We start from the raw sequence: 26,487 nt of genomic DNA on the forward strand, positions 1-26,487 counted from the left end.
AAGCAGGTGGGTCAAGGGAGGAAGGGGTCCTCCTGCACAAAGCCTGCCTGCCAGTCCCTGCCTGAGCTGTGACCCGGAATCGCCAGCACTGGGGCTGGGTCAGGCACACCTGGGTTCAAACCCTGGCTCCCCCCACCAGCTGGGCACACCCCGCCCTGAAGCTTGGCTTCCTCATTTGTAATGCACCCCCCCCACCCCGTTCCTCCCTCCCCAGGCCGTCCTGAGGCTCAGAAGCTGATCAGGTCGAGCATCTGGACGACAAAGCACTGGGGGCCAGGCTGCTCAGAGGCCAACCTGGAGACCCCGCCGGCCCTGCCCAGGAAGGCCAGACACCGGATGGACAGACAGGCCGAGTGGACAATCACATGAGCCCAGACCTCTTCCTCTTCTCAAGGACCTGCCCGACTCCGCCCGCCTGTGGCCTGAGCTTCCCCATGCTCCGGGCCTTTCGACATCCTTACAACAGACCTCCCGACCCACCAAGCCAGGCCTTACAAAACCTGCTCGCGGACCACAAATCTGAAAGTCGCTATTGTTGCTTGGTGCGGGTGATGTGAGTGTGTGCGCGCGCGCGCTCCTGGGGGGGGGGGATGGGCGGGCTCTGCACAATCTCCACTCCCTTGGCTCCCAGGCTTCCCTGAGCCAGGAGACCCATGTCTTAGCCCTCCATCAGCCCTGCCTCACTGTGACCTTGGGCAAGTCACCCTCTTCAGGCTTCAGTCCACCCCGGTCTAAGTCGGGGCTATTATTTCCTGCCCCCTTTTCCTCACGGAGCTCTTAGAAGACTACAGTAATACTACAAATTCCCAACAGCTGTGAAAACAGTTTGAAGTCATATAAATGTTAGGTTCTGGCTTTAAATGTATACAGAGCACCTCCTCCAGGAAGGCCCAAGGCTGGGCACTTATACACGTGCTTCCAGGTGTGTTTCCTGAAAGTCCCATCCCATCAACCCTGACAGACAGACACTGTAGCCTCATTCTGCAGATGAAGACACTGAGGCGCGGAGAAGGATTTGCCTAAGGTCACACAGCCGCAAAGCAGCGGACCCAGGATTTCAACCCAGGGCCGTCTGACTGTCAGTCATGTGGAGCGACGAGGAGCACACTGTTCTCTTTTCTAAGCCCTCACAGGCCTTAAAATTCACCCTTTGGGTTGAAGAAACAGGCAGCAAGGTCCCTGCCTCAGCCCCATCCAGGAGGCTGGCATCACCAGCGCTCCCCAGGATGGGCTGTGGGGGTTCAGAAATAATTGTGTTCTGGGGCCTAACGTCCTGAGAGGTAAAATGTGGTCTTTTGATTCCCAAATACAGGGGGTGCGGGAAGCTGTGGACACTGGCCTCCTCACTCTTCCTCAAATCCTCCAGACATACTCCTGCCTCAGGGCCTTTGCACTTACCGTTCCCTCTACCTGGAATCCTTTTCCATCAGATACCTGCCTAACTTGCTCCTGCACCTCCTTCAGGGCTTTGCTCAAAATGTCACCTTCCCAGCGAGGCCCTCTCTGATTAAAATTCCATTATTTCCCACTCCAGCACCTCCGATTCGCCCCACTCTGCTTGATTTTTCTCCAAAGCATCTGCCAGCATGTGACAAGCTGGGAGCTTTCCTTGTTTATTACGTAGTGTCAGTCTCCACTAGAACGTCAGCTCTCCGAGGGCAGAGTTTTTCATTTGTGTCTCCAGAGCCTGGCACAGTGCCTGGCACAGAGCACCTACTCTGTACATATTTGAACAAATGGATAAAACTGAGGCCCAGAGAGGGACAGTGGTGGGCCCTAGGCTACACAGGGAGCGCAGAGGCGGCATCTGTGTCCAGGCCTTCTGCTCCCAGCACCCACCTTCTGTCCCCTCTCTTCACGTTCATGGGACTACTTGGGTTTGCTAGAACTGGGGGTGTAGGAGCCTGGGTCCCAGAGGCAGGGGAGTCAGCAGTGGGTGGGAGAAGAACAGCCCCTCCCCTGGGGCCTGCACAGGGGAAGCAACAAGTGGGGGTGTGTGTACAGAGCGTTCATCCATCCAGGGGCCCCCGCCTCCCCGCGTGCCCCTCCCCATCCCACAGCTGAAGGCAGACTCCGAACTGAGTCTCTCTCTCTCGCCTCCTGATTAGGGAATGGGGTCTCCCCCTGGAGAGAGGGAGTCTCCCCCTCAACTGCTCCAGTGAGGGTCGGGGTTCCTTGACCTTCTGGCGGCCTCCCTGGGTTCTTCCCTTTCACAAATGACATGCTGAGGGCAGAGGAGCCAGGGCATCATCTGCCCAAGCATGCTGGGACAAAGCCTGACCTCCAACCTTGTTCAGGCAAGTCCGATTCATGCACTCTCCCCAGCACTGGGCCCCGTGCTAGGTGCTGGGTTCAGGAGGCAAGAAAGGGACCTGACGGTGATCCCAGTGAGGGGGAGCTGCCTGCTGGAAGTGGCAGGTGGCCATGGCTAGGAGCAGCTGCTGGTCAGCCTGCCTGCCTGGGTTCACATCCGGTGCCACCCTTGGTTCACAGGGGGCCTCAGGCAAGGTGAGTAAGATCTCGGTGTCTCAGGGGGTGGTTGCAGGAGCCCAGAGTGCAAACACACAGGAAGCATTTAGAGCAGCCCAGCATCCAGTGAGCACTCAATAAATGGTAGCTGACACACCACCCACCTCACCATCACTATCACCGTTATCACCACCAGCATCGTCACCACCATCACCATCACCACCACCATCACCATCACCACAACCATCCTCACCACCACTACCACCACCACCACCATCACCGTCATCATCATCATCACAACCACCACTGCTATCACCAGGTCCCGTAGCATCTGTCTCCCACAGTGCATCCTGAGCTCTGCCAGGGCAAGAGCCACATCTGTGAGGCTCACCACCGCACCCCAGGAGGTCCTCTCCAAGTTGTCAATGAGTAAATGAGCGAATGGATAAATGAATGATGAAGAGGCGCTTACGGAGAACAAAGCAGCTAATACGAGGAGGAGCCTGTGGGATCCATTCGTCCAGCCCCCAGCAGCCCCTCCGCCTCAGTTCTGTAGCTTCTGCTCCCATTTGGGCTGTGGTGCCCTAGAACCCAGAGCCTCCCTGGGCCTCGGACTCCAGTCTCTGCTCACACTGGACCAGACTTGGTTCCCTAAAATCCTCCCTCCCCATGTTCCCCTGCTCTGTAATACTCAGTCACTCCCACCGCCTGAGAGCTGGCATTCTGGGGCCCCATTAAGGGACCACCCAGCCACATCTCCTCAGCCCCAGACCTCCCTTCAGACCAGCTTCTCTTCCCCTCTTCCCACAGCTGTGTCCCTGCCCCACCTAGGCTTCCCAGCATGGCCAGGACAAGTCCAGACACCTCCACATGGGGCTTGGAGCCTTCCCTGACCACCTGCTGACCCTGCCAGCCTTCCTCTGGCTCTCTCAGCCCTTGGACTGGAGAAGCCTGCTGGTTGGGTGGGTCAGACAGCCCTTGATGGGATCCTGGCCAGCAAGCCAGCCCTCATGTAGGCCCCACAACAGCCCTGGCCCTCCATTTTGCAGAGGAGGAAACTGAGGCACAAAGAGAAGAATGAATAGGTTAGAGGCATTCATTTAACAAATATTTTCTGAGTGCATACCATGCACCAGGTGTTAGCAGGGGGTCCCTGGGACCTGCAGAGATCAAGTCTGTCCTATTCGCCACTCCTGGTCCATAGTGGGTGCTCAGTAAATCTTTGTGGAATGAATGAACAGGACCTGGTACACAGCAGGTGCCAATCAAAGTGTGCTCAGTAAATCGGTGAATGAATGCACCAGGGAATGCAGCAGGGAGCAAAAGAGCACATACCCCTGTCCTCATGGAGCCCAGAGGAACACACAAAATACAGCATTAGTCAGTTACTGATAAGCACTTCATAGTTGGAGCGAGGGGCTTGAGAGTGATGGGGAATAAAGGGCGTTTTGGAAAAGCAGTCAGGGAGGGCCTCACTGAGGAGGTGACATGTCAGCAGGGCCCAGTGAGGGCTGGGGGACAGCCTGGAGGCTAGTGTGGCCAAAGAGCAGTGAGCAGAAGCCCAGAAGGTGGAGAGGGGCAGAGCTGGGGCTTGTGGGTCTTGGTGGCTTTTGCTCAGACAGTGATTGGGACCCACAGAAGGGTTTGAGCAGAGAAGGAACATGGTCAGGTTTACATTTTTAATACTGCGCTTCGGCCGCTGTGTAAAGAGGAGAAAATAGGAAGGACAATGAGTGTTGTTGCTGGGGAGGGGGTGACAAGAACTGGAGTGGGACGGGCTGATGAAAAAGGCCCTGCACACTCCCCCACCCCCCGGAGTTCTACTTCTCTGGGAAAGGGGGAGTCAGAGGAGCCAGACGTGGGGGCAGCAGGGCTAGCTTGGGGACACCAGGCAGAAGTGGCCCCCTTGAGCTCAGCAAGTCCACCACAATGGGGACAGGGGCCCAGCTGCCTGAGCCAACCAGCTGGATGGCACGCCAGGCCCTAGGTGCTCCCTGACCACCAGCTAGTGGAGGTACCTGGAACTCCCAGCTCTGGGAGGGCAGAGATCAAATCTGTCCTATTCACCACTCCTGACACATGGTAGGTGCTCAGTAAATCTTTGTGGAATGAATGAACAGGACCTGGTACACAGCAGGTACCAATCAAAGTTTGCTGAATGAATAGGTGAATGAATGGATTGCCTGCAGCCCTGTACTCTTTGCTGGTGGTTTCTCAACTTTGTCTGAGTTCCTTAAAATAACTGCAAGGCTCTGCCAATCAGAGTCTTACTGTGAGCCAGACCCGTACCTCCGTTTCTTACCAACAACCCCACAGAGCAGGTTCTATTGCTATGCCCATTCTACAGAGGAGGAAACTGAGGCCCAGAGAGTTAATTAACTTCCCCAAGGTCACTCAGCTACTAAGCAGAACTTTAATACCTCCCAAATTTGGATCTTGCCAATGACACCATCAACTCACTTGTAAATCCCCTGCAGGCAGAAACCTGAAGGTGGGGTTCTTATCAACAGCCCAATGGTCCATCACATCTGAGGCATTGCCCTGGCTCCTCACCACAGCCTGGTACCACCTTCCTGATAAGGAAACCAAGGCTTGGAGCTGGGAACTTTTTCAAGAACCTTAGGGGTGAGAAGTGGCAGAATCCCCATCTTCTGGAGCCTGGCCCAGGGCTCTCTCCACAGCCCCTTCATCCTTCCTGTCCCCGCCGCCACCTCATGTCCCCAGCACAGGGGCAGGAGATGGAGTCCCCGAACCACAAGCCCTGCATGGGTCGGTGGCTAGTTCGGGGGGTCCAGCCGATGACATAAAGTCCCTCCACATCAGAGGCCTGTCTCAATATGCGGGACCATTGGGATGACCTCTGGGCTGACCTCTCACCTCTGCCTCTTCTGAAATGGGCAGAAGTGATGAAAACTGACCTTCAGGACCTGCCAGGGGAGCTGGGCATTTAAACTGCACACCCAGTGTGCACAACTACACTTGCACAAGTGATCACAGCGGCAATAGTAACAGCAACAGCAGCAGAGAGAGCCCGTGCTCCCGGAGCACTCAGGCATGGGCCCTGCCCTCCACTAGGCTTTAGGAGCCCTGGTCCTCACAACAGTCCAGAGAAGCAGTTCCTATTACCCCCACTTTTTACATGTAGAAACCGAGGCACAGAGAGGTGGAGTAACTTGCCCAAGTCACACAGCGAGTATATGGCGGGTCGAGGATTCAAATCCAGGTAGGCCAGCTCCAGACCCAAGTGTATCAGGGAAGACACATAAGGGACTGGACCCCTGTGGGCAGGGGAACTAGGTGGGGGGCGGGCTGGACCCCTGTGGGCAGGGGAACTAGGTGGTGGGTGGGCTGGACCCCTGTGGGCAGGGGAACTAGGTGGAGGGTGGGCTGGACCCCTGTGGGCAGGGGAACTAGGTGGGGGGCGGGCTGGACCCCTGTGGGCAGGGGAACTAGGTGGGGGGCGGGCTGGACCCCTGTGGGCAGGGGAACTAGGTGAGGGTGGGCTGGACCCCTGTGGGCAGGGGAACTAGGTGGGGGGCGGGCTGGGCCCCTGTGGGCAGGGGAACTAGGTGGAGGGCGGGCTGGATCCCTGTGGGCAGGGGAACTAAGTGGTGGGCGGGCTGGACCCCTGTGGGCAGGGGAACTAGGTGGGGGGCGGGCTGGGACCGTGGGCAGGGGAACTAGGTGGGGGGCGGGCTGGACCCCTGTGGGCAGGGGAACTAGGTGGGGGGCGGGCTGGACCCCTGTGGGCAGGGGAACTAGGTGGGGGGCGGGCTGGACCCCTGTGGGCAGGGGAACTAGGTGGGGGGCGGGCTGGACCCCTGTGGGCAGGGGAACTAGGTGGGGGGCGGGCTGGACCCCTGTGGGCAGGGGAACTAGGTGGGGGGCGGGCTGGACCCCTGTGGGCAGGGGAACTAGGTGGGGGCGGGCAGAGGAACTAGGTGGGGGCGGGCTGGGCCCCTGTTGGCAGGGGAACTAGGTGGGGGGCGGGCTGGGCCCCTGTGGGCAGGGGAACTAGGTGGAGGGTGGGCTGGACCCCTGTGGGCAGGGGAACTAGGTGGAGGGTGGGCTGGACCCCTGTGGGCAGGGGAACTAGGTGGGGGGCGGGCTGGACCCCTGTGGGCAGGGGAACTAGGTGGGGGGCGGGCTGGGCCCCTGTGGGCAGGGGAACTAGGTGGGGGGCGGGCTGGACCCCTGTGGGCAGGGGAACTAGGTGGGGGGCGGGCTGGGCACTTCTCGCTATTTGGAGGCTGCTGTTTGGTGGCTGTTGCGTTAAGTCAGGTGCGTGTATTACCTTAAAAACAAACTTCTCTTGTACTCCTTTGTCCACAGCGCCCCTTCCCCATCCTGGGAGGCCCCATCCCCTCCTCTGCTGTTTCATGGCTTACCTCCTCGTAAGAGCCCTCCCGAGTTCCTCCCAAGCCTCCGTGGGTGCCGCCCAGGCCAGGCACTGGCCACCCATACCTTCTCGGGGCTGCTGGCAGCTGCCTGTGACCTGGTCGTTGAGCCACGCCTTGTGTCGTACTGGTGGGCACAAAGCTCCCCAGCCTGAGCTGGGTGCAGCGCGCTGGCCGGCTGGCCGTGGGGTTCCATGCCGCAACCTGGCCCTCCCCGAACCACAGAATCCCCCGGTGACCCCCGAGGGTCAACTCTACCAGTAGATCCCATTTGCGCCTAAGCAATGTGTTCCAGAGTCGGGACACTCTGCCAGACAGACTCACGCCTGCCTCCCCATCCTGGGAAGAGCCACTGTCCAAGTCCGTGTAATACCACAGGGGACCTCATGATCCTCATCTTACTGTCAAAGAGGATGGGTGATTTAGGGAGTAAAGGACACAACACTTCTCCACCGCATGGGCTCAAGTCCCTGCTCTGCCTCTTGCCAGCTGTGTGGCCTCAGGCATGTTACTTAACCTCTCTGAGCCTCAACATCCTCATCAGCAAGATGAGGATCATGGGACTTCCCTGGTGGCGCAGTGGTTAAAAACCCGCCTGCCCGGGGCTTCCCTGGTGGCGCAGTGGTTAAGAATTCGCCTGCCAATGCAGGGGATGCAGGTTCGAGACTTGATCCGGGAAGATCCCACATGCCGCGGAGCAACTAAGCCCGTGCACCACAACTACTGAGTCTGCGCTCTAGAGCCCGCAAGCCACAACTACTGAAGCCCGTGCACCTCGAGACCGTGCTCCGCAACAAGAGAAGCCACCTCAGTAAGAAGCCCGCGCACCACAACAAAGAGTAGCCCCCCTCTCGCCGTAACTAGAGAAAGCCCGTGCACAGCAACGAAGAGCCAACCCAGCCAAAAAATAATTAATTAATTAATTTTTTTAAAAAAAGATGAGGATCATAACGGTAGCCATGTTTGGACAAGCACATGGAGGCATGTGCATGTGTTTAGCAGCGTGCCTGGCATTTCACAAGCGCTCAACAAATACTAGCTGTGTCATGACTGTCATTGTTTCTGCTCAGCAGCAGGCACTGACTGAGAATGTATCTCAAATGATCACCACGACAACCCTAAAAGGTAGTTGATATCACTATCCCCATTTTACAGATGTGGAAATGGAGGCTCAGAGAGGTTGAGATGCATCCAAGTTGCACAGCTGGTTGGTAAGACAGGATTTGAACCCAGGGTTCCCTACCCTGGGGAGCACACCCACTCTTAGTCCCATAATAGGCAGCCTAGACTCGGGGAAGCCCACGGCCCCTCTCACCCTCATTTCCTGAAAGCCAACTGCTGACTGGACCGGCAAGACTTCTGGTCTCTCCTTCCCACCTGCTTTGGCTCGGCACCTTCCCTCTGCCCTCTGGCTTCCATCAAAGCCTTCTCTCATCCAGATCTGGGGGCGGGGGGGTTGTTAATCCTCGGGGCAGACCCAGCTGACCAGCCCTCCTCCTAGAAGTCCTCCCCTCCGGTTCCCTGCACATTCCTTTCTGCCTCTGTCCTCTCCCTCTTCTGTACCTCTCTGCTCCAGCATCCACTGGCCCTGCCCCAGACCCCAATCCCTAGCTCTAATTGCCACTGGCCACGTCACAGGGGCAAGCACAGAAAAGCTCCTGCTTCCTGTGCTGAGAACTTGACGTGGAGTCTCTCTTCACTTGCCCACAGCAACCCTGTGAGATGGGGAATACTACTGAGCCAATTTTACAGAGGAGGAAACTGAGGTTCAGAGAGCAACTTGGTTCAAGGTCATCCAGCTAGTGAGTCACAGCTCAGTGCAAACCTGGGGCCAGTCTGAACTCCAAAGCCCAACTCAGCAGCACGGCTTGAATGGCCTTGTCACAGATTCGCGGGTTATTGATTGGCTCACAATCGTAATCCTAATTATAGCTCTCTTTTATTGAGGGCTTTATTATGGCCACGCCCTGTACAGATGCTTCTAGATTATAAAATATAGTATACAGTATCGCGTATATACACACTGTAGAACACAGTATAGAAGGAGGATATAAGTGAAGCCACAGCTATTATCACCCCATTTTACTGATGAGGAAACTGAGGCTCAGAGAGGGGAAGTGACCTGCCCAAGACTGCACAGCAGTAAATGGCAGAGCCTGGACCCAGGCCCTACCTCCACACCCTGTACTCCTCTGCTGACCTATAGGGGCCTTACATTCAACACAAAATCCTTTGCCCCTCGCTCTGCTCCTGTCCCAGCCCCCAGATCTCCCAGAGAGACCCCATCCCCCAGGGAGTTTCCTAGCCTGAACTCTCTGAGCTGCCTCCCCTCCCCTCTCCCTCTTGGTCTGGGCTTGAAGCACCCTTGGGAGGTTAACAGCTGTCTGGTTTGGGGATCTTCACGCTGGCGTGGGGGGAATCCTCTGAGGGACCCTGAGATGGAGCCACAGCCCCTACTTGGTGGCCTGTTTGTCAGGCTTGGTGTTGTGTCATCTTCCCAACTACCTCCCAGGGTGTGGGTCATCACCCGCTTATATACAAGCGGTCGGGGGATCAGAGCAGGCAAGCCATTTGTCCAGAACCAGGGGCTTGTGGCAGCGCTGGGATCCAAACGCAGGTCTGTTTTTGGCTATGTTAGCCTGTGGCCTTCCCTATGGCTGCTCTACCCAGTAGGGAGCTCCTGTAGCCTGGGCGGACCCCTCTCCCCATCCTCATGAAAATGACAACCCCACTACTTGAGCGTCACATGATCCCCTCCTTCAGTTTTTCCCAACAACCCTATAGGGGAGGGCCAATCATCAGACCCATTTTTCAGATGAAGAAACTGAAGTACCAAGTGATGACTTAGCCGGGTGCCCAGCAGAGGCTGTGCCTTGGTTCACTGACCTGTAGAATGGGGTCAGGACGGCCTCCCAGGGCAGTGGAGAATGCGTGCGATTGTGGAAGCCAGGGGCTCCTGGAGACACGCACTCAGGATGCTCTCAGACAAGGCCTGAGGCCGAGTGTGTTTTTCTCGACCCGCCAGCATCCAGTCAGGGCCTGGCCTGCCAAAGGAAGGGCCCCATGTCTCCTTGAACATTTCCTCAGCCTGGGGATGCCGAGAAAACGATGAGTCATCCACCGAGCACAGGCCTCCCGGGAGGCTGCATCGGGTCCCAGCCGGGGCGGGGAGGGCTCCAAGCTGGGAAGGGGGCCCCGTGAACGTGATGACTCCCGAGCTGGCCCCACTGAGACCTGAGTCACCAGGTCTCCTCCATGGCCTCTCACTGCCACATGCTACCAGCCTTGGGGACAGCTCTTGGGTTCCGCCCACTGGACCCTGCCCCTGGGCCATCACCCCAGATGTGTGTGTCTGCCTGCCTTCCTCGTTTCCTAAACGCCTCTCTTTCCACCCAAGAATACTGGGTCAACTGTGACTACCAACCATCAAGCTTCCCTCGCCCCCCTCTCCCCTCCCCATGTCATCCAGCCCCGGACACTCAACCTCTTGTCCTACCAAGGAACCAGCCCCTCCTCTTCGCCCCAGGCCGGCCTTCTCTCTCCGCACCTACTTCCCAGCCTCCTGTTTTTCCTTCTCTGTAACACGTCTCCCTCTTGCCACATCTAGCATTCCGAGACTCCTTCTAAAACACGAATCTAACCTTCTCTCCCCTCTACTTAAAAACCCTCCTGCGAACTCCCAGCTCTCCTTGATTCTGACGCACCAGCTCCTCTGAGTGGCTTTCCAGATCCTCCTCTTCCATTTGGCCCCAAGTGATTTCACCAGCTCGTCCCCCTCAGGATCCCCAAGTGGTTCTCAAGCTGATCTGACCATTCACCCACCCACCACCGCATCTGAAATGCTCTGCAGAGCCCGCTTCTCCAGGAAGGTGGCCCCGGCCACCAGCATACACAGCCTGCACTGACCCCCAAAACCTGGCCCACCCCTAGCCCTTGCTCACACTCCCACCCCCTGGAGTGAGCTTTCCCCGTGTTCTGTTCTTGCCGAACAATTTGTTCTGGCCCTCAAGGTCCAGCTCAAATGTCGCCTCCCTGAGGACTCCCTGGACGCCCTCAGGCAGGAGGATGGGTCTGGGCCTTGGGGCTCCTGAGGCCCTCTGAGTGCAGAAGGCATGGGCGACTCTCAGACTCCTGCTCTAAGGCATTTGCTGCCCCCACAGTGGGGAGTCCCTTAGGAGCAGGGGCTGTTCTGGGTCCTGGGGATACAGCAGTGAACCAAGCAGGCTGGTCTACCCTGGCAGAGATCACAGCCTTGTGGGGAGAAAGATACTAAATATATAAACTAGTAAAATACATCCACAATGTCAGAGGGTGGTAAGGGCTATAGAGAAAATTAAGTAGAAAGAGAGAGGGTCCAAGGAACCTAAGGTGGTCCTGGCTGGGTGATCAGGGAGGGCTTCTCTGAGGAGGTGACACTTGAGCAAAGATCTGAAAGAGGAGGGGAGCAGCCATGTGGAGATCTGGGGGGAAGAGTGTTCCAGACTGGGGAAACAGTCAGTGCAAGGGCCCTGGGGCAGGATCGTGTTTGGTAGTTTTTAGAATAGCAAGGAGGCCAGTGTGGCTGACACTGAATGAACAAGGGGAGGGTGGAAGGTGGTGAGGGAAGCAGGCAGCTGGGCCAGATCATGCAGGGCCTGTAGGTTTCAGGAAAGACTCTGGCTCTTGCTTTGAGTGAGACGGGAATCTCAGAGGGTTCTGAGCAGGGGAGGGAGAGAATCTGATTTGCTTTTTGCTTTTGCTGATTTGCTGGTTGTGTGAGCCACAGGGGATTACAGGGGGGCAGAGTGGACACAGGGGTCCCAGTGGGGAGGCTGACGCACCTCCAGGCTTGGACGAGGCTGGAGGCAGTGGAGGTGGTGAGAAAGTAAAATTTGAGTTGTATTTTGAAGGTGGAACCAACAGAATCTGCAAATGGTTGGATGGGGAGGGAGGGGTGGTAAGAGAAGAGAGTCCAAAATGATGCCCAGGTGTGGCCTGAGCCAGAGAAGGTTGGAGCCACTGTGATGCGGAGGGTGGTGAAAGGAGCAAATGAGCGAGCGAGTGAGCGAATGAATGAATGAATGAATGACCCCCAGCTTTGGAACCAGATGGGCTCACCCTCAGCCCTGGTGCTCTGTGGGACCTGGAGCTCCCTCCTTTGCATTTGGCCTTAGTCCCTCCATCTGAGGCTGAGGAACCTGGAGTACCAGGGTGGCCGGGAGGACTGGATGCTGCCAGAGTCGTTGACCTTGTGGGGAGAGGACAACTGCTCTCTCTCCCCGCCCCCTGCAGCCTGCCCAGGGCAGGCTGGGCCCGTAGCTGCAGTTGAGGTGAGAGGGTGAAGGTGTGGGCGACGGGGAGGGGTGGCATCTGTCTCCCACCAGGCTGGGTCCGGACAGGTAAGAGGGCTACCTCGAGCTCTGGGAAGCTTTTGTAGGGTGTCCTCAGATGAGGGGCCACCGTGAGCCTGGGGTGGGGAGGTGGGGAGAGCCAGGGCACCTGTGGGCCCCTACCTCCGTGCCCCGGGTCTCAGAGGGTCAAAGAGCCACGGGACCCAGGCCCTGCCACTTGCTCACTGTGGTGCTTGGGGAGGTTCCCTGGCCTCTCTGATGCCAAGTTCTCATCTACCTCACAGAATCCAGGGGAGATTAAATGAAATAGAGTGTCTGGCACATGGCAGGGGCTTGAGAACATGAGATATGCTCAGACCCCTGCCCCAGGGGGGCAGTCATTACACCAGCCTCACTGTGTTCTCTGGAAGAGCCCAGAGCCCGGAGCTCAGGCTCCCGGCCAGGGACTGGGGCGGGGGTGTGTGGGGGCCGTCGGGTGGTGAGAAGCCTCTGGGCAGCTCACCCTTCCACCTTCCCACCTGGCGAGTGCCTCCAGGCCTGCGTAAAGCCCCCACTCTCACCTCTCCAGCACCCCTCCTTAAGCTCTGGGATTGGACAACCCCAGCACCAGGAAGAGATTCAAAGGCAGGAGGGGCCACAGGAGGCTTCACTGTGCAATGACTAGGGAAACTGAGGCTCAGAGCAGGGCAGGAGCCAGCCGGGGCAGAGAGGGACCCTGAGCCTTCAAGTTCCCAGCCCTGGGGGCTCATGCCACACCTATGGCCCTCACGAAGACTTCGCTGGTGTTCTGTGTAATTCAGTACAACATTAACCAGGCCCCCAGTGGCACTGGAGACACAGAAATAACCCAGACACAATCTCTAAGGAACCAATAGTTGCTTCCCACCAACTACATGCCAGGGATTTGGCTGGGGGCTTTACTTCCGTTATCCCACTTAATATCCATGACATTTCATCTCCATCCCCATAATCCAGATGAGGAAACTGAGGCTCAGTAAGATCACATAACAACTAACATGTTGTAAGACGTGCTACCTTCTTAAGGCTCTATACGCATTAATGCATTCATCTTTATACCAGTCTTAGGAGGAAGGCAGTTTTCTCATCTGTAAAATGGAGCTGATAGGTCCTAAGGCCAAACAGGTGCAAGAGCAGAGCTGGGATTTGTACCCAGGACCCTGTGGCTTGACACCCCAAGCCCTTCACCTCTTCTCTATGTCAGGGTGGGCCAGGGGCAGAAAGTGGACTCAGAAGTCCTTGTTCTGACAAGCCACCCGCCTTGGTGGGCCCTCTCCCAGCTGCCTTTGGCTCCTTCTTCTGTTTTGGGGCCTAGGGCCCAGGCCTGGCTTTGACAGAGGTTGGCGGAGTGACCTCCTGAAATGACAACAGAACCTTTTCCAGTTTGCCAAGCCTCTTGGAAGTGGGGCTTTGGAGCCCATTTTCCAGATGAGTAAACTGAGACTTGGAGAGGTCAAGCAAGCTATTTGCCCGAGGTCACATGGCAAGAAAGTGGGTGTGTTAGGATCGGTCCTGGCCCCCTCACTTCAAGTTCAGAAGCCTCTCTCCCACCCTGCCCCCCATGGAGCTTAGCTTTCGGCTCGGTAAGTGCCACAATGGCAGAGGTCACAAGTTTTACCTGCTGCCCTTGTTGGGCAGAGAGTGGCGGGGTGGCGGGGAAGGAGGAGGACAGCTGCTGGAAACAAGGAGGTGCTTCAGCCACTATCGCGGGGACAGGGACGTGGCACCACCTCTCGTGTCCACTCCGTCCCTCACACTACGCTTCAGCAGCTGCTGAGACCCCAGGAGCAGCACGGGGCCAGGCCAGCAGCTCCGGCTGACTTGGTTGTGATGAAGGACACCCCGTCAGCTCGTCACTGCCAAAGGACAGGATGCTTTTCAATAGGATCCTGAACATGTGGCACGCACACGCACGCTCGTGGTCTGCCAATGCCCACAACCCAGGTGCTTGCACATCTGCCAACACAGCCGCTCACAATCACACACACTCACAAGCATGCAGTCCCCCTCCACCTGTACACACACACACACACACACTGCCCCGGGCCCACAAGCGTCCCCAGCCTGCACATGGACAGGCACAGGCACACTCAGGCCCACACAGCCACACTCCTGCATGCACACCCACGTGCGCACACATGCTGTAGCCCAGGAATGCACGTGCATGTGCATGGTACTCAATCAGTCCCACAACCTCTAAGTTAAGAGCCAGCTTGGAGAAGCCCAGGTTTGCCTGAGGCTGGGTTGGACCCTTGACCTTTGTCCCTGGGCAGCCCCAGCCACAGGCCCCCCACCTCCCATCCTCCCAGCAGGGTTTTTAGGGTCCCAATTGGACCTCCTGACTCCCAGACGCTCAGGGATGGGAAGGCAGCCTGTAGTGAAGGAGAGAATGTTCACGCCAGGCCTCGCCCAAGGACGAGCGGGGCATGCTGCCCCCACCACCAGCAGAAAGTGACCCAGGATCCGGAGGAGACGCCCCGGGAAGGCAGAGCCTGATCCACCAGCAATCACTCAGGCTCCAAACTGCGGCCCCGCCCCCACAGAGACCCCAAGACCACATTCACCCACATCACTGAGGCTAATTAACAAAATAGCCCACTTCTGCCATTCATGAGAAATCCAAACAGGGTCCGTGTCATTGCCAACCTTCTCCCTGAAAGCCCCCAGGACCCAGGACAGCAGAGGCTTCCTCCCTTCTCCTCACCCCATACCCATCCTTTCGCACCCCAGGCAAGTCCCAGACACCATACACTGAGCCAATCCTGCCTTAAGTACCTGCCTGTGATCACACACATCTTGACTAGAGGATTCTTCTGCACTAATTCAGGTTAGGGTGTAATGGACTGAAAGCTTGTCACGAAAAGCCCTGTGAACCAGATGAGGCTGTAAGACAACCAGAGAGGGTCAGAAAAGAGGGGTGTACAGACGGCACGCAAGCTCAGCGTGCCCTGTGAGGACTCAGGGAAGTTCTAAACCTCCCTAAGCCTCAGTTTACTCATCTGAAGGATGGCAGGGACCTCTGGGCCGCTGTGAGAACCTGACGCACAGGGACAGACACACGGTAGGTGACTCAGAAAGGGTCACTATGGTGACAATTTAGAGAAAAGTAGGAAATACTGAGGTATTCAACCGAAGGTCACAGCATATATTATGTTGTGCTAAGTCAGAGGCCATTTCCTGCCCAGACCAGCGGCCGCAGGTGCCAAAGGTTTACACAAAAGCTCTGGGGAGAAAAGCTGAAGACTGTGAAAATGCTCTCCACTAAATGAACATTGTCTGCAAACTGGGAAAAGACCACCATTAGTCAATTTGGCCAGCGGAACACCTGGGGTCTGGCTCGCAAAAGCCCAGTGCTGAGAGTGGAGTTTGGCAATCTGGCGTTTCCCCCTCGGGGGACGGGGCTCTAATGGGGGGATTCCTGGCATGTGATGGGCCCATGGAGAAGCCTCAGTGGAGCGCAGAGATCTGCGTTCCAGGCCCAGCTCCCCACCAACGGAAACTTCCCCTCTCAGGGCCTCAGTTTTCCCATCCGGAAGATGGTAGAGTTGGGCTGAGAACATCTATCTCCAAGGAGCCTGAGGGCTCTCTGGTCCTGGGAGTTGACAGATGGCCCGGGGCCCCTCCCCAGACATAACCTGTGGCCCTTGCAGGCGCCGGGACAGCCTCGTTCAGAGACCAGAGGAAAAGGAAAGGGGTTGGTTCACTTTTGGGCTGAGGCTGGAATGGAATCGGAGGGTCTCATTGGCAAAGGGTTTGCTTCCCACCCGCCCCCAGGCTTGGCAGCCACAGAGGCCAGAACAGGCCAAACGCAAGAAATAATAAATCCTAACCAGGCTTTGCCCAGTCAGGAGGCCCGGCTGGCTCTTGTCACAGAAAGATCTTGTCCCCAGGAGCGCCCCGTGCTGCCCGGTGGAGGACTCCGCCCTCCTCCCCTCAGCCCTCCGCCTCCACATCTATTTCCTGTGACAACCTGCAAACCGAAGACCAACTTGCCTCCCCCCCACCACCACCATGCCCTGGCTTCTGCTCGACCCCCGCCCCGCCCCGCCCCGCCCCCCAAGCAGGCCCCAGCTGCAGGAGGCCCCGCAGAGTGTAATTCCCCGCGCCCTGCTCTCCGCCCTGGGCCCGTCCGGACAGATTAAGCCTTTGTCACACACACCCAGAAAAGCTCAGGGCCAGATGGGACGGGACAAGTGGTGTCAGATCATTGACCCTCCACGGCCGGGACTCGGAAGGGCCCCAACCGCAGCACCACATATGGCTGTGGGAAGAGGAAAGGGGGCCCACGCAGGGGGCAGCCAGAGAGCAACATGGAAGGGAGATGACATACCATGGCCACCCTGGGGAACTGAGCCGACGCAGGGGCGCAGGGGGCCCTCGTTCCGCGGCTGCATGACACAACTCCCATACCCCCTCTTGGCCGAAATTGCTCTGCCTCCCCGCCTGCCCTCCCTTGGAGCCTCCATGGGCTTCTTGATCAGATCCTGAGCTATGCCCACCCCCACCCCCAGCAGCTGGGTGCCCAGGGAGCAGGCTCTGAGTCCAACCCTCTCCAATGCCCCAGTGCCCCCAGAACGCCTGTGGATGCCAAACAAATGTCTCAGACAAAGGTTTGTGGCCCAATGACCTTCACAAAAACCCACCCAGGACAAAACTACAGGATATCTCCCAACTGCCACCAGAGGCAATGATAACTTTACTCTGTGTGTGTGTGTAAAAGCCAGCAAAGGTAGGGGATATCCTTTGCACCTTTCAAAGAAGGTCCCATTCAGCTCCTCCCGGGAAGAGTCCATGGCTGCCCCAGAATTCCCAGCAGGATCTGTCCCTCTTAGATCAGTGAAAAGGAAAATGGAAATGTAAAAATAATAACTGAGCCCCAGGAAGGTACTTGGAGCTGGGGGTGGCAGGATTCAGGGCATCTCCTGAGGCTGGCTCCGGCTGACTGGGCGAGTGCAGGTAACTAACGGGCTCCCTGGGGACCAGCAGGCCAGGCAGGTGGGCGTGGGTAGCTTGAGGGGCGGGCTGTCACAGGAGGGCACGTCTGTTGTGTTTGTCGTCCCCCTGGCAGCCTGGGCAGGGAGGCCTGGGTTCCCTTTCTCTGCCTCCCAGGCAGGTGGTCCCTTGGGAGGGCTTATTATTGGTCTGGGAGCTAGGGTGGAGTCTTTCAAGGCCCCTGTTGCCAAGCAAAGCGGGTCGGCGTGGGCCTCACGGAGGATCCGAAGGCTGGCAGGACCTGGGGCCCAGGCCTAGCACCCAATTTCTGCATGTGGCCTGGGTGGGTGTATGTTCACTTGCTCCGCCTTGACAGCTCTGTGGCTAAGGGGGTAGGGGGACTGACGGCCCTATGATGCCCACTCCCTAGGGGAGAGGTCGACCAGCTCAGAGAACTGGTGAGCTAGCTGCCCTGTCTGAGGGTCACCTGCCCTCCCAACTCCAGGAGCGGGTGGAGTGGGGGCTCCTGCCTCAGGCAAGAAGGAGGTTGGGCCAAGACTCCCAGCTCCCTGGGGAGGGATAACCAGGATGGGATGGGGCTGAGGGGCACGAACTGACCTGGGAAGCTGGGATGGCTGAGGGCAATGACCCAGGGTAGGGGGTGTGGACCAAGCCAACCATCTGGTGGGTCACTGACCTCGAAAAACCACTCTTAGGCTGGGGGCACTAGCCCAAGATGGAGGAGAACCGAGGGGGGTTAGCAACTGGCAGAGTGGGGAGGGCTGACCTGGGGAGAGGCAATGACCCCTACTCCCCGGGTGGCAGAGTGGGCACCAATTTGGGCTCGGGGAGGGGTCCCTGACTCGATCGGGGGAGGGGGGACAATGACCCAGACTCCCCGCGTTTGGCAGAGAGCACTGATTTAGGCTGGAAGGTCCCCGACTCGCTCAGGGTGGGACACTACCCCAGCCTTCCCCCGGGGAATCCGGCCCCAGCGCGCCCCTCGGCCCGGCCCCCTGCTCTGTGTCCGGCCAGAGGCGGCAGCGGCGCAGATGGGCCGCTGGCGGCCGCAGCGGCAGCGGCGCGGTTATCAGCGCTCCTCGCAGATGGGCCGCCCGCCCTCTGCGCTCACGGCTCCCCACTCCCCGCGGCCTGCAGCCCCGTCCCCTGGGCGAGGGGGGAGGCGCCTCCGGATCCGCTCCCCGGCTCCCGCCTCCCTCCCTCTCAGCCCCCTCACCCCGCGGGCCTGGCCCGGGCGGCTGCCGGAGGGGGAGGGGGAGGGGACAAGTGCACTTTTCGTAACGACCGAATCAATTGTGTGTGAAGAGCCCGCTCCGGCCGGGGACTGGGCTGAGCGCAGGGCGGGCGGGCCGGACGGGGGAGGAGCACGGAGCGGGGAGCGGGGGAGCGAGGAAGGGAGGGAGGCCGGCGCGGGGCGGCCCCGCTCGCTCGCTCGGGCCGGGCGAGGCCGGGGAGGGAGCGAGGGGGGCAGGGAGGGAGGCTGGCCTGGCCCGGCCGGGCCAGGGGCTGAACGCACTAATGGAGGGTCTCCGCGACGGAAAGTTCAAAGCTCAGCAGCACCCCGGGAGCAGCGGCCCCCCCAGCCCCCACCCGCTGCAGAACAATGAGGTCCCGGCGGGGGAGCCGCGGGGCCCACGCCGCACGCCCTCTCCAGGGCGCCCCGGGCCGGAGGGGACGCCCCCGCCCGGCCGCCCGCCTCCTCCCTGTCGGCGGCTGCGGTTCCCCGTCCCCTCCCCCACGCCACCCCGCCCGGACCGGGCCGGCCCCGGGGACGGGGGAGGGGAGGGGATGGATAGGTCAGGCCGCCCCCGTCCCAGAGAGGGGGGAGCGAGGGGCCCGGGGGGCGGAGGGGGCGCCCCACCCACCCGCGGGAGGCTGCTCCTGCGCCAGGCTGCGGCTCGGGCTGCCCCTCCCCGGGCCAGCCCCGGGTGGGGTCGGGTAGACAGTGCCCGGGCGGGCCCCCTCCCCTGGCGCTGGGAAGCCGAGCTGACTCCCCGTCCCGTGGCTGTCCCTGCCCCCCCGCCCTCGCGGCACCACCCTCCACACACACATACACACGCACACACACACACAGACAGACACACACACACACACCACACCGCCCAGCCGGCCCGGGGGCGGGAGCGCGAGGCGCCCGGGACAGGCAGCCCCGGGGCGGGCGGGGGGAGGCTCGGGCTTCTGAGCAGCCGCCTGCTGGCGGGGGGAGGGGACGGGAGAACGGAACATGCTGGGGTGAGCAGCCCGGGACAGCCCGCCCGGCACGGCCCGGGCAGCAGCGCAGAGGGGGGCAGGGACGCCCCGAACCCGGAGCGCTGCCCGGGCTGGCTGGGGCTGGCGGGTGAGCAGGGACGCGTGCGCCTCGGGAGGGCCAGACCCAGGGACAACCTCAGGGACACACGTTCGGACACACATCCACACCCCCACCCCGCCCCCGCCCGCCCCGAGCCCCGCGGTGGGACCGGCCCGCGGCCGCCGCGCGCGCACTCACCGAGCCCGTCTTGACCGGCACATACACCACTTGGCCCATCTTGGGTTCCCGGCCGCTGCCCAGGCGGAAGCCCTTGGAGCGCACCCAGAACTGGAACTTGCCTTTCTCGCCGGCTGCCGGGCCGCTGCCCGCGCCGGTCCCGCCGCCGCCCTGCAGGACCTCGGCGATCCGCTGGTATTTGCTGCGTGTCACCGTCTTGGTTTTGGCCGAGTCGCCGTAGGTGCGCAGGCACCAGTCCCGGAACTGGCGGCCCAGCTCCGAGTCCCCGGGGCTGCGCTCGCGCTCCCAGCCCCCGCGCAGCAGCAGCGTCGGTTTCGGCATCCTCCCGGCGCGCCCGGCGCCCTCGGGGGCGGGCCGGCCGCCGGGCCGCCCGGTGCCGGGACTGGGCTGGGCCGAGCCGGGGTGCGCCGCGGCCCGGGCTGTCCCGCGGTGTAGCTCCGGCGCGGCTGCTTGATGGGCACGGGCGGCGGCCGGACGCGCGGGGCTGCGGCGCGCTCTGTCCTGCTCGGGCGGCGGCGGCGGCGGCGGCGGCGGCGTTGGCGGCGGCGGCTCCGGCTCGCCTCCTGCTCCGCCTCCTCCTCCCCCCCGGCCGGGATGCAGGAGCGATGGAGGCAGCTCCGGGCCCGGAGGTGCAGAGGGGGCGGGCCGCCCCGCGGGCGGCCGGGGGAGGCGGGAGGCGGGGAGCGGCCCCGGGCGCGGAGAGCGAGACCGAGCCTGGGCGCGGGCGGCGGCGGCGGCGGCGGCGGCTGTCAGCTCGCGCGGCTCATCCTGCTCCTGCTCAGGCTCCCGCTGCCGCTGCTCTTCCTCCTCCTCCTCCTCCTCCCGCGCCCGCCTCCACCACGCCGCGGGATCCCACCTGTTAGAGCGTCGCAGCCTTCGCCGCCGCCCCCCTTCCCGCGCCCGCCCGCGGGGCCCAGCCCCCGCCCTGGCCCGGCTCCTGGGGGCGCGGGGGCCGCCGCGCCCGCAGCCGCCGGTAGGGCAAGAGCCGCAGGCGCGCAGTGCCCAGCCCAGGGACCGAGTTCCCTCTGGCCGGGCCTGGCCCCGAGCCTCGCAGGCCGCTCTCAGCCCGGACCCGGCGGCCTCGCAGGGAGTAGGGCGCAGACCCCGCCCGGCCGCAGGCGTCCCGGCCTCCCCGGGCGGCCCCGCCCGATTTTAGCCTGGCGCTGGTGGTACAGGGCAGGGCCCCTTCCCTTCCTCTCGGCGACTGGCCTGACCTCTCCGGTGCGAGCCCGGCGCCAGAGGAGCAGTGTTCCCCTGGGGAACCCCAAACCGCCGCCCTTCGGGGGCCCCCAAACTTCCTCCCCTCTCGCCTCACCTGAATTCCCCGAAGTTTGGCCGGTCTTGGTTCGGCTAACGCCACTGGTCTGGGACAGCGCCAGGCCCCGGAGAAGTCGTCAACATTGACCGGTGGCCTCACTCAGGCCAGCCCCACCAAGGCTTGGAGCAACGCTCAACACACCCACAAATTCATCCCGAGACACCCTGCCTTCCTGGGTGCACCTTGGCCTAGAATCACTGGCTGAGTAAACTCAAGTGGATATGCCATCCCCCTCCTCCCCGGGCAGGACTGACCTTGGGTAGAGCCAGTCCCCTTCCCCTTAATGAGATTACTAACATAAATAAAGGCACAGGCCAATTCTCCGGGATGTCTGCCCTCCTTTGCTTAACAGGTTTGAGAAATTGCTGAGCTTCTCTTCTTGCTGCTTCTCTTCCACCCTCAATGTCCTCAGGCCACTCCTGCAAGCAAGTCACCACCCACGCCTGAGTCCCAGATTTTGCCCAGTGCAGGACCATTTTTTGCCCAGGAACTACTGGCTACCCTCATCCCAAGGTCCCCCACCCTGGTACCTACAGAGTGCCAGGTCCTGGCAACTCTGAGCGGCAAAGGAGACTGGCCCATTTTACAGATGAAGGCCTGGGGCTTGGAGAGGTGGCCTGACCTGGTCAAGGTCACGCAGGGAGGAGAGGAGGGTTCTGGCTCAGGTCGGTCTGGCTCCTGCTACCACATCACACATGAAGACTCCCCCTGACATCCCGCTGGGAGGGATACCCACTCTGTATGTGGCTGGCTCATGTCCCCCAGTAGACTGGGAGCTCCAGACGCTCAGGGTTCATGTCAGGCCCTAGCACAGCACCTGGCACACAGTAGGTGCCAATAACTGCCAAAAGAACGCCAGAGGTCTTCCAAGTCCCAACCTCTCTCTGCATTTCACATAGATTTATTTTTAGATAATTTACATTTCTATGTTACTTTATATATACCAACAACTCCACACTCATTTTTCCTCTTTATCTTCCTAAGAGCTCTATTTGGTTCCATGCTGCCATGCCCATTTTTCAGAGATGACCCCTGAGGCTCAGAGAGGGCAAGGTGCTACCCAAAGGCCATACAGCCCCTCCCCTGGGGGTGGGGGAGGAGGGGCTTCTGCATGATTTAGAAGCCCACTGCCTGACTTTTCCAATACAGCCCTTGACACATAACCCCACAGTTCACTCTCTTCCTGAGAACAAAGGTGCTCTAGCCTAGCAATGCTAATGATTACTTTCAGCAAGGGTGCCCTGGTGCCTAGGTGGTGGGGCCCCCTCGTTTGAGCCCGGGTCTCTGTCCAGTTCCAAGACACACCAATAACCGCTAAGCCAGACCACCTCTCCATGCAATCTGGGTCTTTGCCTGCCTTCCAGAACCTAAAAATCTTGTTAATCTTGAGCTGAGTTCTAGTGTGACAGAAGGTGTAGTACGATGAAGAGAACGCAGGCTTCGACGAGGACCTACTGTAGAGCACAGGGAACTCTGCTCCCTGTTATGTGGCAGCCTGGAGGGGAGGGGAGTTTGGGGGAGAGTGGATACACGGATATGTATGGCTGAGTCCCTTTGCTGTGCACCTGAAACTATCACAACACTGTTAATCGGCTAAACTCCAATAGAACATAAAAAGTTAAAAAAAAAAAAAAAAAAGAATGTAGGCTTCGCATAGAGTCAAACAGACTTGAGGTTGAATCCTGGCTACCATTTGCCATGGCATTCTTCGTGCCCAGAGATCCCAGTTGACTGCTTCCCAACTAAATGAACCCATCAACCCACCCTTTGCTGGGTGACCTCTGGCAGGTCACTGAACCCTAACTTCATCATCTGTTATAATGGACAGACTGTAAAGGTTCAGCAGAATAACGTATGTGAGAGAGGCTGGCATATTTAACAGGTGCCCAATAAATGCCATTTGCACCTCCGTAGAAGGAGGAAGATGAACTTCGTTAATACTTTTTGTGTTTCATTCCATCAACAAACACTTCTTGAGAAGCCATTATACACTAGGTGCTTGGAATATAGCCATGGGATCCCCAAGGTCCTTGCCCTCTTAGAGCTTACCGATGGGTGGGGAAGAGGGCCATTGAACAAACCAACTATCAATAATTACAGCTCAGGGAAAGGGCCATGATGGAAATAGGGAACTGTGATAGCAAATAATGGACAGGAGGGACTGCTGTTCTTAGGGGGATCAGGAAAGTCTCCTCTGAGAAGGTAGATTTGAGCAGTGATGTAAGTGACAAGGAGCCAGCCATGCTATGTTCTGAGGGAAGAGCATTCCAGGCAGAGGGAACAGCATGTGTAAAGGCCCTGAGGTGGGAAAGAGACTGGTATTTTCCAGAAGTTGGAAGGAGGCCAGTGTGGCTAGAGTGAAGTAAGTGAGGAAGGCTTAGAGGGCAGGAGACCATGGGAGAAACCTTGGATTTCAGTCTAGATGTGCTGGGAGGCCTTTGGTGAGTTTTAAACAGGAGGGAGATTGATGAGTAGAGAGGACTGGAGGGCAGCTAGAGTGGCCCAGGGGTCTGTGATCTAGGGGCTTGGAGGTCAGGGGCCTTGGTTTCTCCTCCCATGTGTCAGCTCACTCTACACCAGGCATATCTCAGCCTCTTGCCCCAAGGGATGCTAGGAAAAGAGTGGAGGGGGCTGAGTCAAGGATGAGAATAGCCTACTGCAACCCATCTCCACTTCTGCGGAAGCAGTTCCCTGGACCTCTGACTTGTTCGTGTCAATGGCATCCTTTAGCAAGGGTCCTGCCCCAGAGCACACTAGGTGGAAGGTAAGTTTCTCACAATGCCCAGCAAGAGCAGGGCAATGGAAGGACAATCATGGTCCTAGGGGGAAACTGCGCCTCCTGTCTTCTCATTCCCGACAGCTGCCAAAGGACAAAGTAGGCTGCTCCAGTAATCGTGGGTTATTGGATCCCTGGATTTTTTTTTTACCCTTAATCCAGATGTCCACAGGAGTCCAGACCACCAGGGCTCATGTCCACTTCCAATACTGACAGTAATGTACTGGGTCACAGGAGCTTAAGTGAGAAAGGGTCTGGAGAAATCATACAGTCTAAACTCTGCCCTTTACAGATGGGTAAACTGAGTCCCACAGAAGGGAAGAGGCTCAGGGTTACCAGCAGAGCGGGGCACCTGGACTTTGCCTGGTTTGGCCCAGATCACTGAGCTCTGACCCTGGGCCCAGATGAAAGGGAATGCCTGCAACTCGGAGGTGAGGTGGCCCCAACCCAGCCTGGGGTGGGGCAGAGTGACTCAGGCCCCCACGGAGGCCTGTCCACCAAAGGCTGGGAGAAGCAGTGAGGTCCCGGAGCCTTGGGGCAGCTGGGGGGAGGGTGGTTTCCACTGTCAGGCACTTGTGCCACTTCCATCAAGGACTATGCAGCCATTCCCCGCCCCCACCCCCCCGCCACCGCAAGCACCGCAAGCATCTCCCCCTGTGGTCTGCTCAGCCACAGCGACCTGCTGCTTCAGGTCCACCCCACACAGTGTGGTCCAGGGGCTTCCATGGCTGCTCACAGACCCCTGGGCTTTCCCCATCCTGGCTTTGACCACACAATATCACGATTGCCTGCTTACCTACGCCCACCAGTGCCCAGCACACGGGCTGAGGTTTCATAATTATTAAATAAATGAGTGAATGAAGGAATGAATGAATGTGTTGGTTCTCAAAATGCACGTCTCAGACTGACAACTACAGCATTTCCCGCCACGCTCCTCTGCCTCCCCCGTAATCGATCAGTTTGTGAGCATTTATGTGCTCCTCCTCAGAAGGCTCTGCCATTGAGTCACCTGCCGTGGGCGCCTTGATTCCTCTAAGCCTCAGTTTTCAAAACTGGTAAGATGGGGATAATAATTATACCTAACTCACAGTGCTGTTGTGAGAATAAGCACTCAATAAATGTTAGCTCCAGTTATCACCATGTCCATCTGCCATTCATTCCGGCGGTTGTTTGAGTAGCCTCTGTGTGTCAGATGCTGTGCCTGGTGTCGGGAGCACAGCCATAAACAAGATGGACCTGGCCCCAGCCCTCATGACACTCAGGGACCAGCTGACTTTGAAAAGATCATGACAAATATGTTGAGAATTAGAAGACAAAAAGCTGCCATGAGAACACACGAAGGGGGCTCAAACGTGCATCTTCTGAGAAACCCTGCCCTAGAGTTCCCTGGACGGAGGCACTCAGGGCGAAGACAAGGGGAAGGAGAAAAATGTCTCCACACCTACAGCGGCCCTGGTCGTGGAACCACACCAGAGTGGGAAACATCGACCCACCTTCCCGCAGAGTTTAGGAAGCCCTTGAGTCCAGCATCTCCCTTTCCAAAAACTAAAGCATAAAGAGATAAGGGTCTCCTTCAAATGTCACTGCCCCAGCCGAGCCCTCCTTGACCACCCTTTCAAAAATAAGCCCCAGTGTCTCTCTCTATCCCCTGCCCTACTTTATTCATCTTCATAGACTCAGCACCACCTTCTGTTATAATGTGTATTTATTTGTTTCTGTTCATCTCATGCACTGCAATGTGTCAAAAAGGCGGGGATTTTGTCTTGTTGACTGCAGTATCTCCGACACTGAGAACAGCCTGGCACATAGTAGGTGTTCAATACATATTTGTTGAATAAATGAGTGAATGAAGAAACGTGTGTGTGTGTGTGTTTGCATGCACATGCATTATAACTAAAATTTGCAATGATATCCACAAAGATTTATGTTGAATTGAAAAGGAAAGAGGTTTTTCTTTCTGTTATTAATTTTGTCTACTGCAAGTCACTTCCCTTCACTGAGCCTCAGTTTCCTCGTCTGTAAAATGGAGCTAATATCTACTTTGCAGCATCACTGAGGGACACCAATATGGTGCAAAATGCCCAGACGCCTGGCGCACAGTAGGTCCCCTGTGGGCAACTCTGTTATTCTGATGGAGCCCTTAGTTGGAGAGGCTCACAGAGGGGATACCCAGGGCCTGAGCCTTCCTGTAGGACACAGAGGCAGCTGACACTGGATCTGTCCCGTCACCTGAACTTGCCGGTAATTTATTGATGCTGGATGCTGGCACCTAGCAGCTTGCCGGGTCAGCCTCAGGGAGCAGGTGTGGGGCCACCGGGGCCTACCCCCAGCCTCACCCAGGAGGAGCGGGTGGGGAGAGTGGGTCTGCACAGCCCAGGAAAACTGATAGATCAGCCCTTACAAATCCCCTACTATGTGCCAGGCACTGGGGGACTCGGAAAAAAACCAGGTGAGGTCCTTGCCTGACCAGAGCTGATAGAGGGTGAGAGAGACATAACTCATCATTTGAACACCCACAGAAATAGTGACAGCTGCATGCAGGCCTACTGTGTGCCAGGAACTTTGTACATATAACCACATTTAAGCCTCATGAATAGGCTTTGTTCATATTCTATAGGTCAGAAAATGTCACCAAGGAGACATCAGATGATGTGCTCAAAGTCACATGGCTAGTGAGTGGCAGTCTGAACCCAGATCTGACTGGCTCCAAAGCCCATGCATATGTTACCACCACCCTG

At 58.6% G+C, this 26,487-nt stretch overlaps 1 protein-coding gene across 2 annotated transcripts in view; it reads right to left on the bottom strand.

The window, feature by feature from the left end:
- The window catches only part of NOL4L (nucleolar protein 4 like), a 129,675-nt gene extending 109,622 nt beyond the window's left edge, over positions 1-20,053 (bottom strand). For both annotated transcript variants that reach the window (XR_010935210.1, XM_067707814.1), the window contains exon 1: positions 19,656-20,053. Coding sequence is in view for 1 of the 2 variants with exons in the window: in XM_067707814.1 (XP_067563915.1) it covers positions 19,656-19,976 (321 nt within the window). In the remaining variant the exon portion in view is untranslated. The remainder of the gene's footprint in view (positions 1-19,655) is intronic.
- Positions 20,054-26,487: the final 6,434 nt, after the last annotated feature.

The sequence above is a fragment of the Pseudorca crassidens genome, chromosome 15 (genome assembly GCF_039906515.1).
Source record: "Pseudorca crassidens isolate mPseCra1 chromosome 15, mPseCra1.hap1, whole genome shotgun sequence".
Classification (NCBI taxonomy): domain Eukaryota; kingdom Metazoa; phylum Chordata; class Mammalia; order Artiodactyla; family Delphinidae; genus Pseudorca; species Pseudorca crassidens.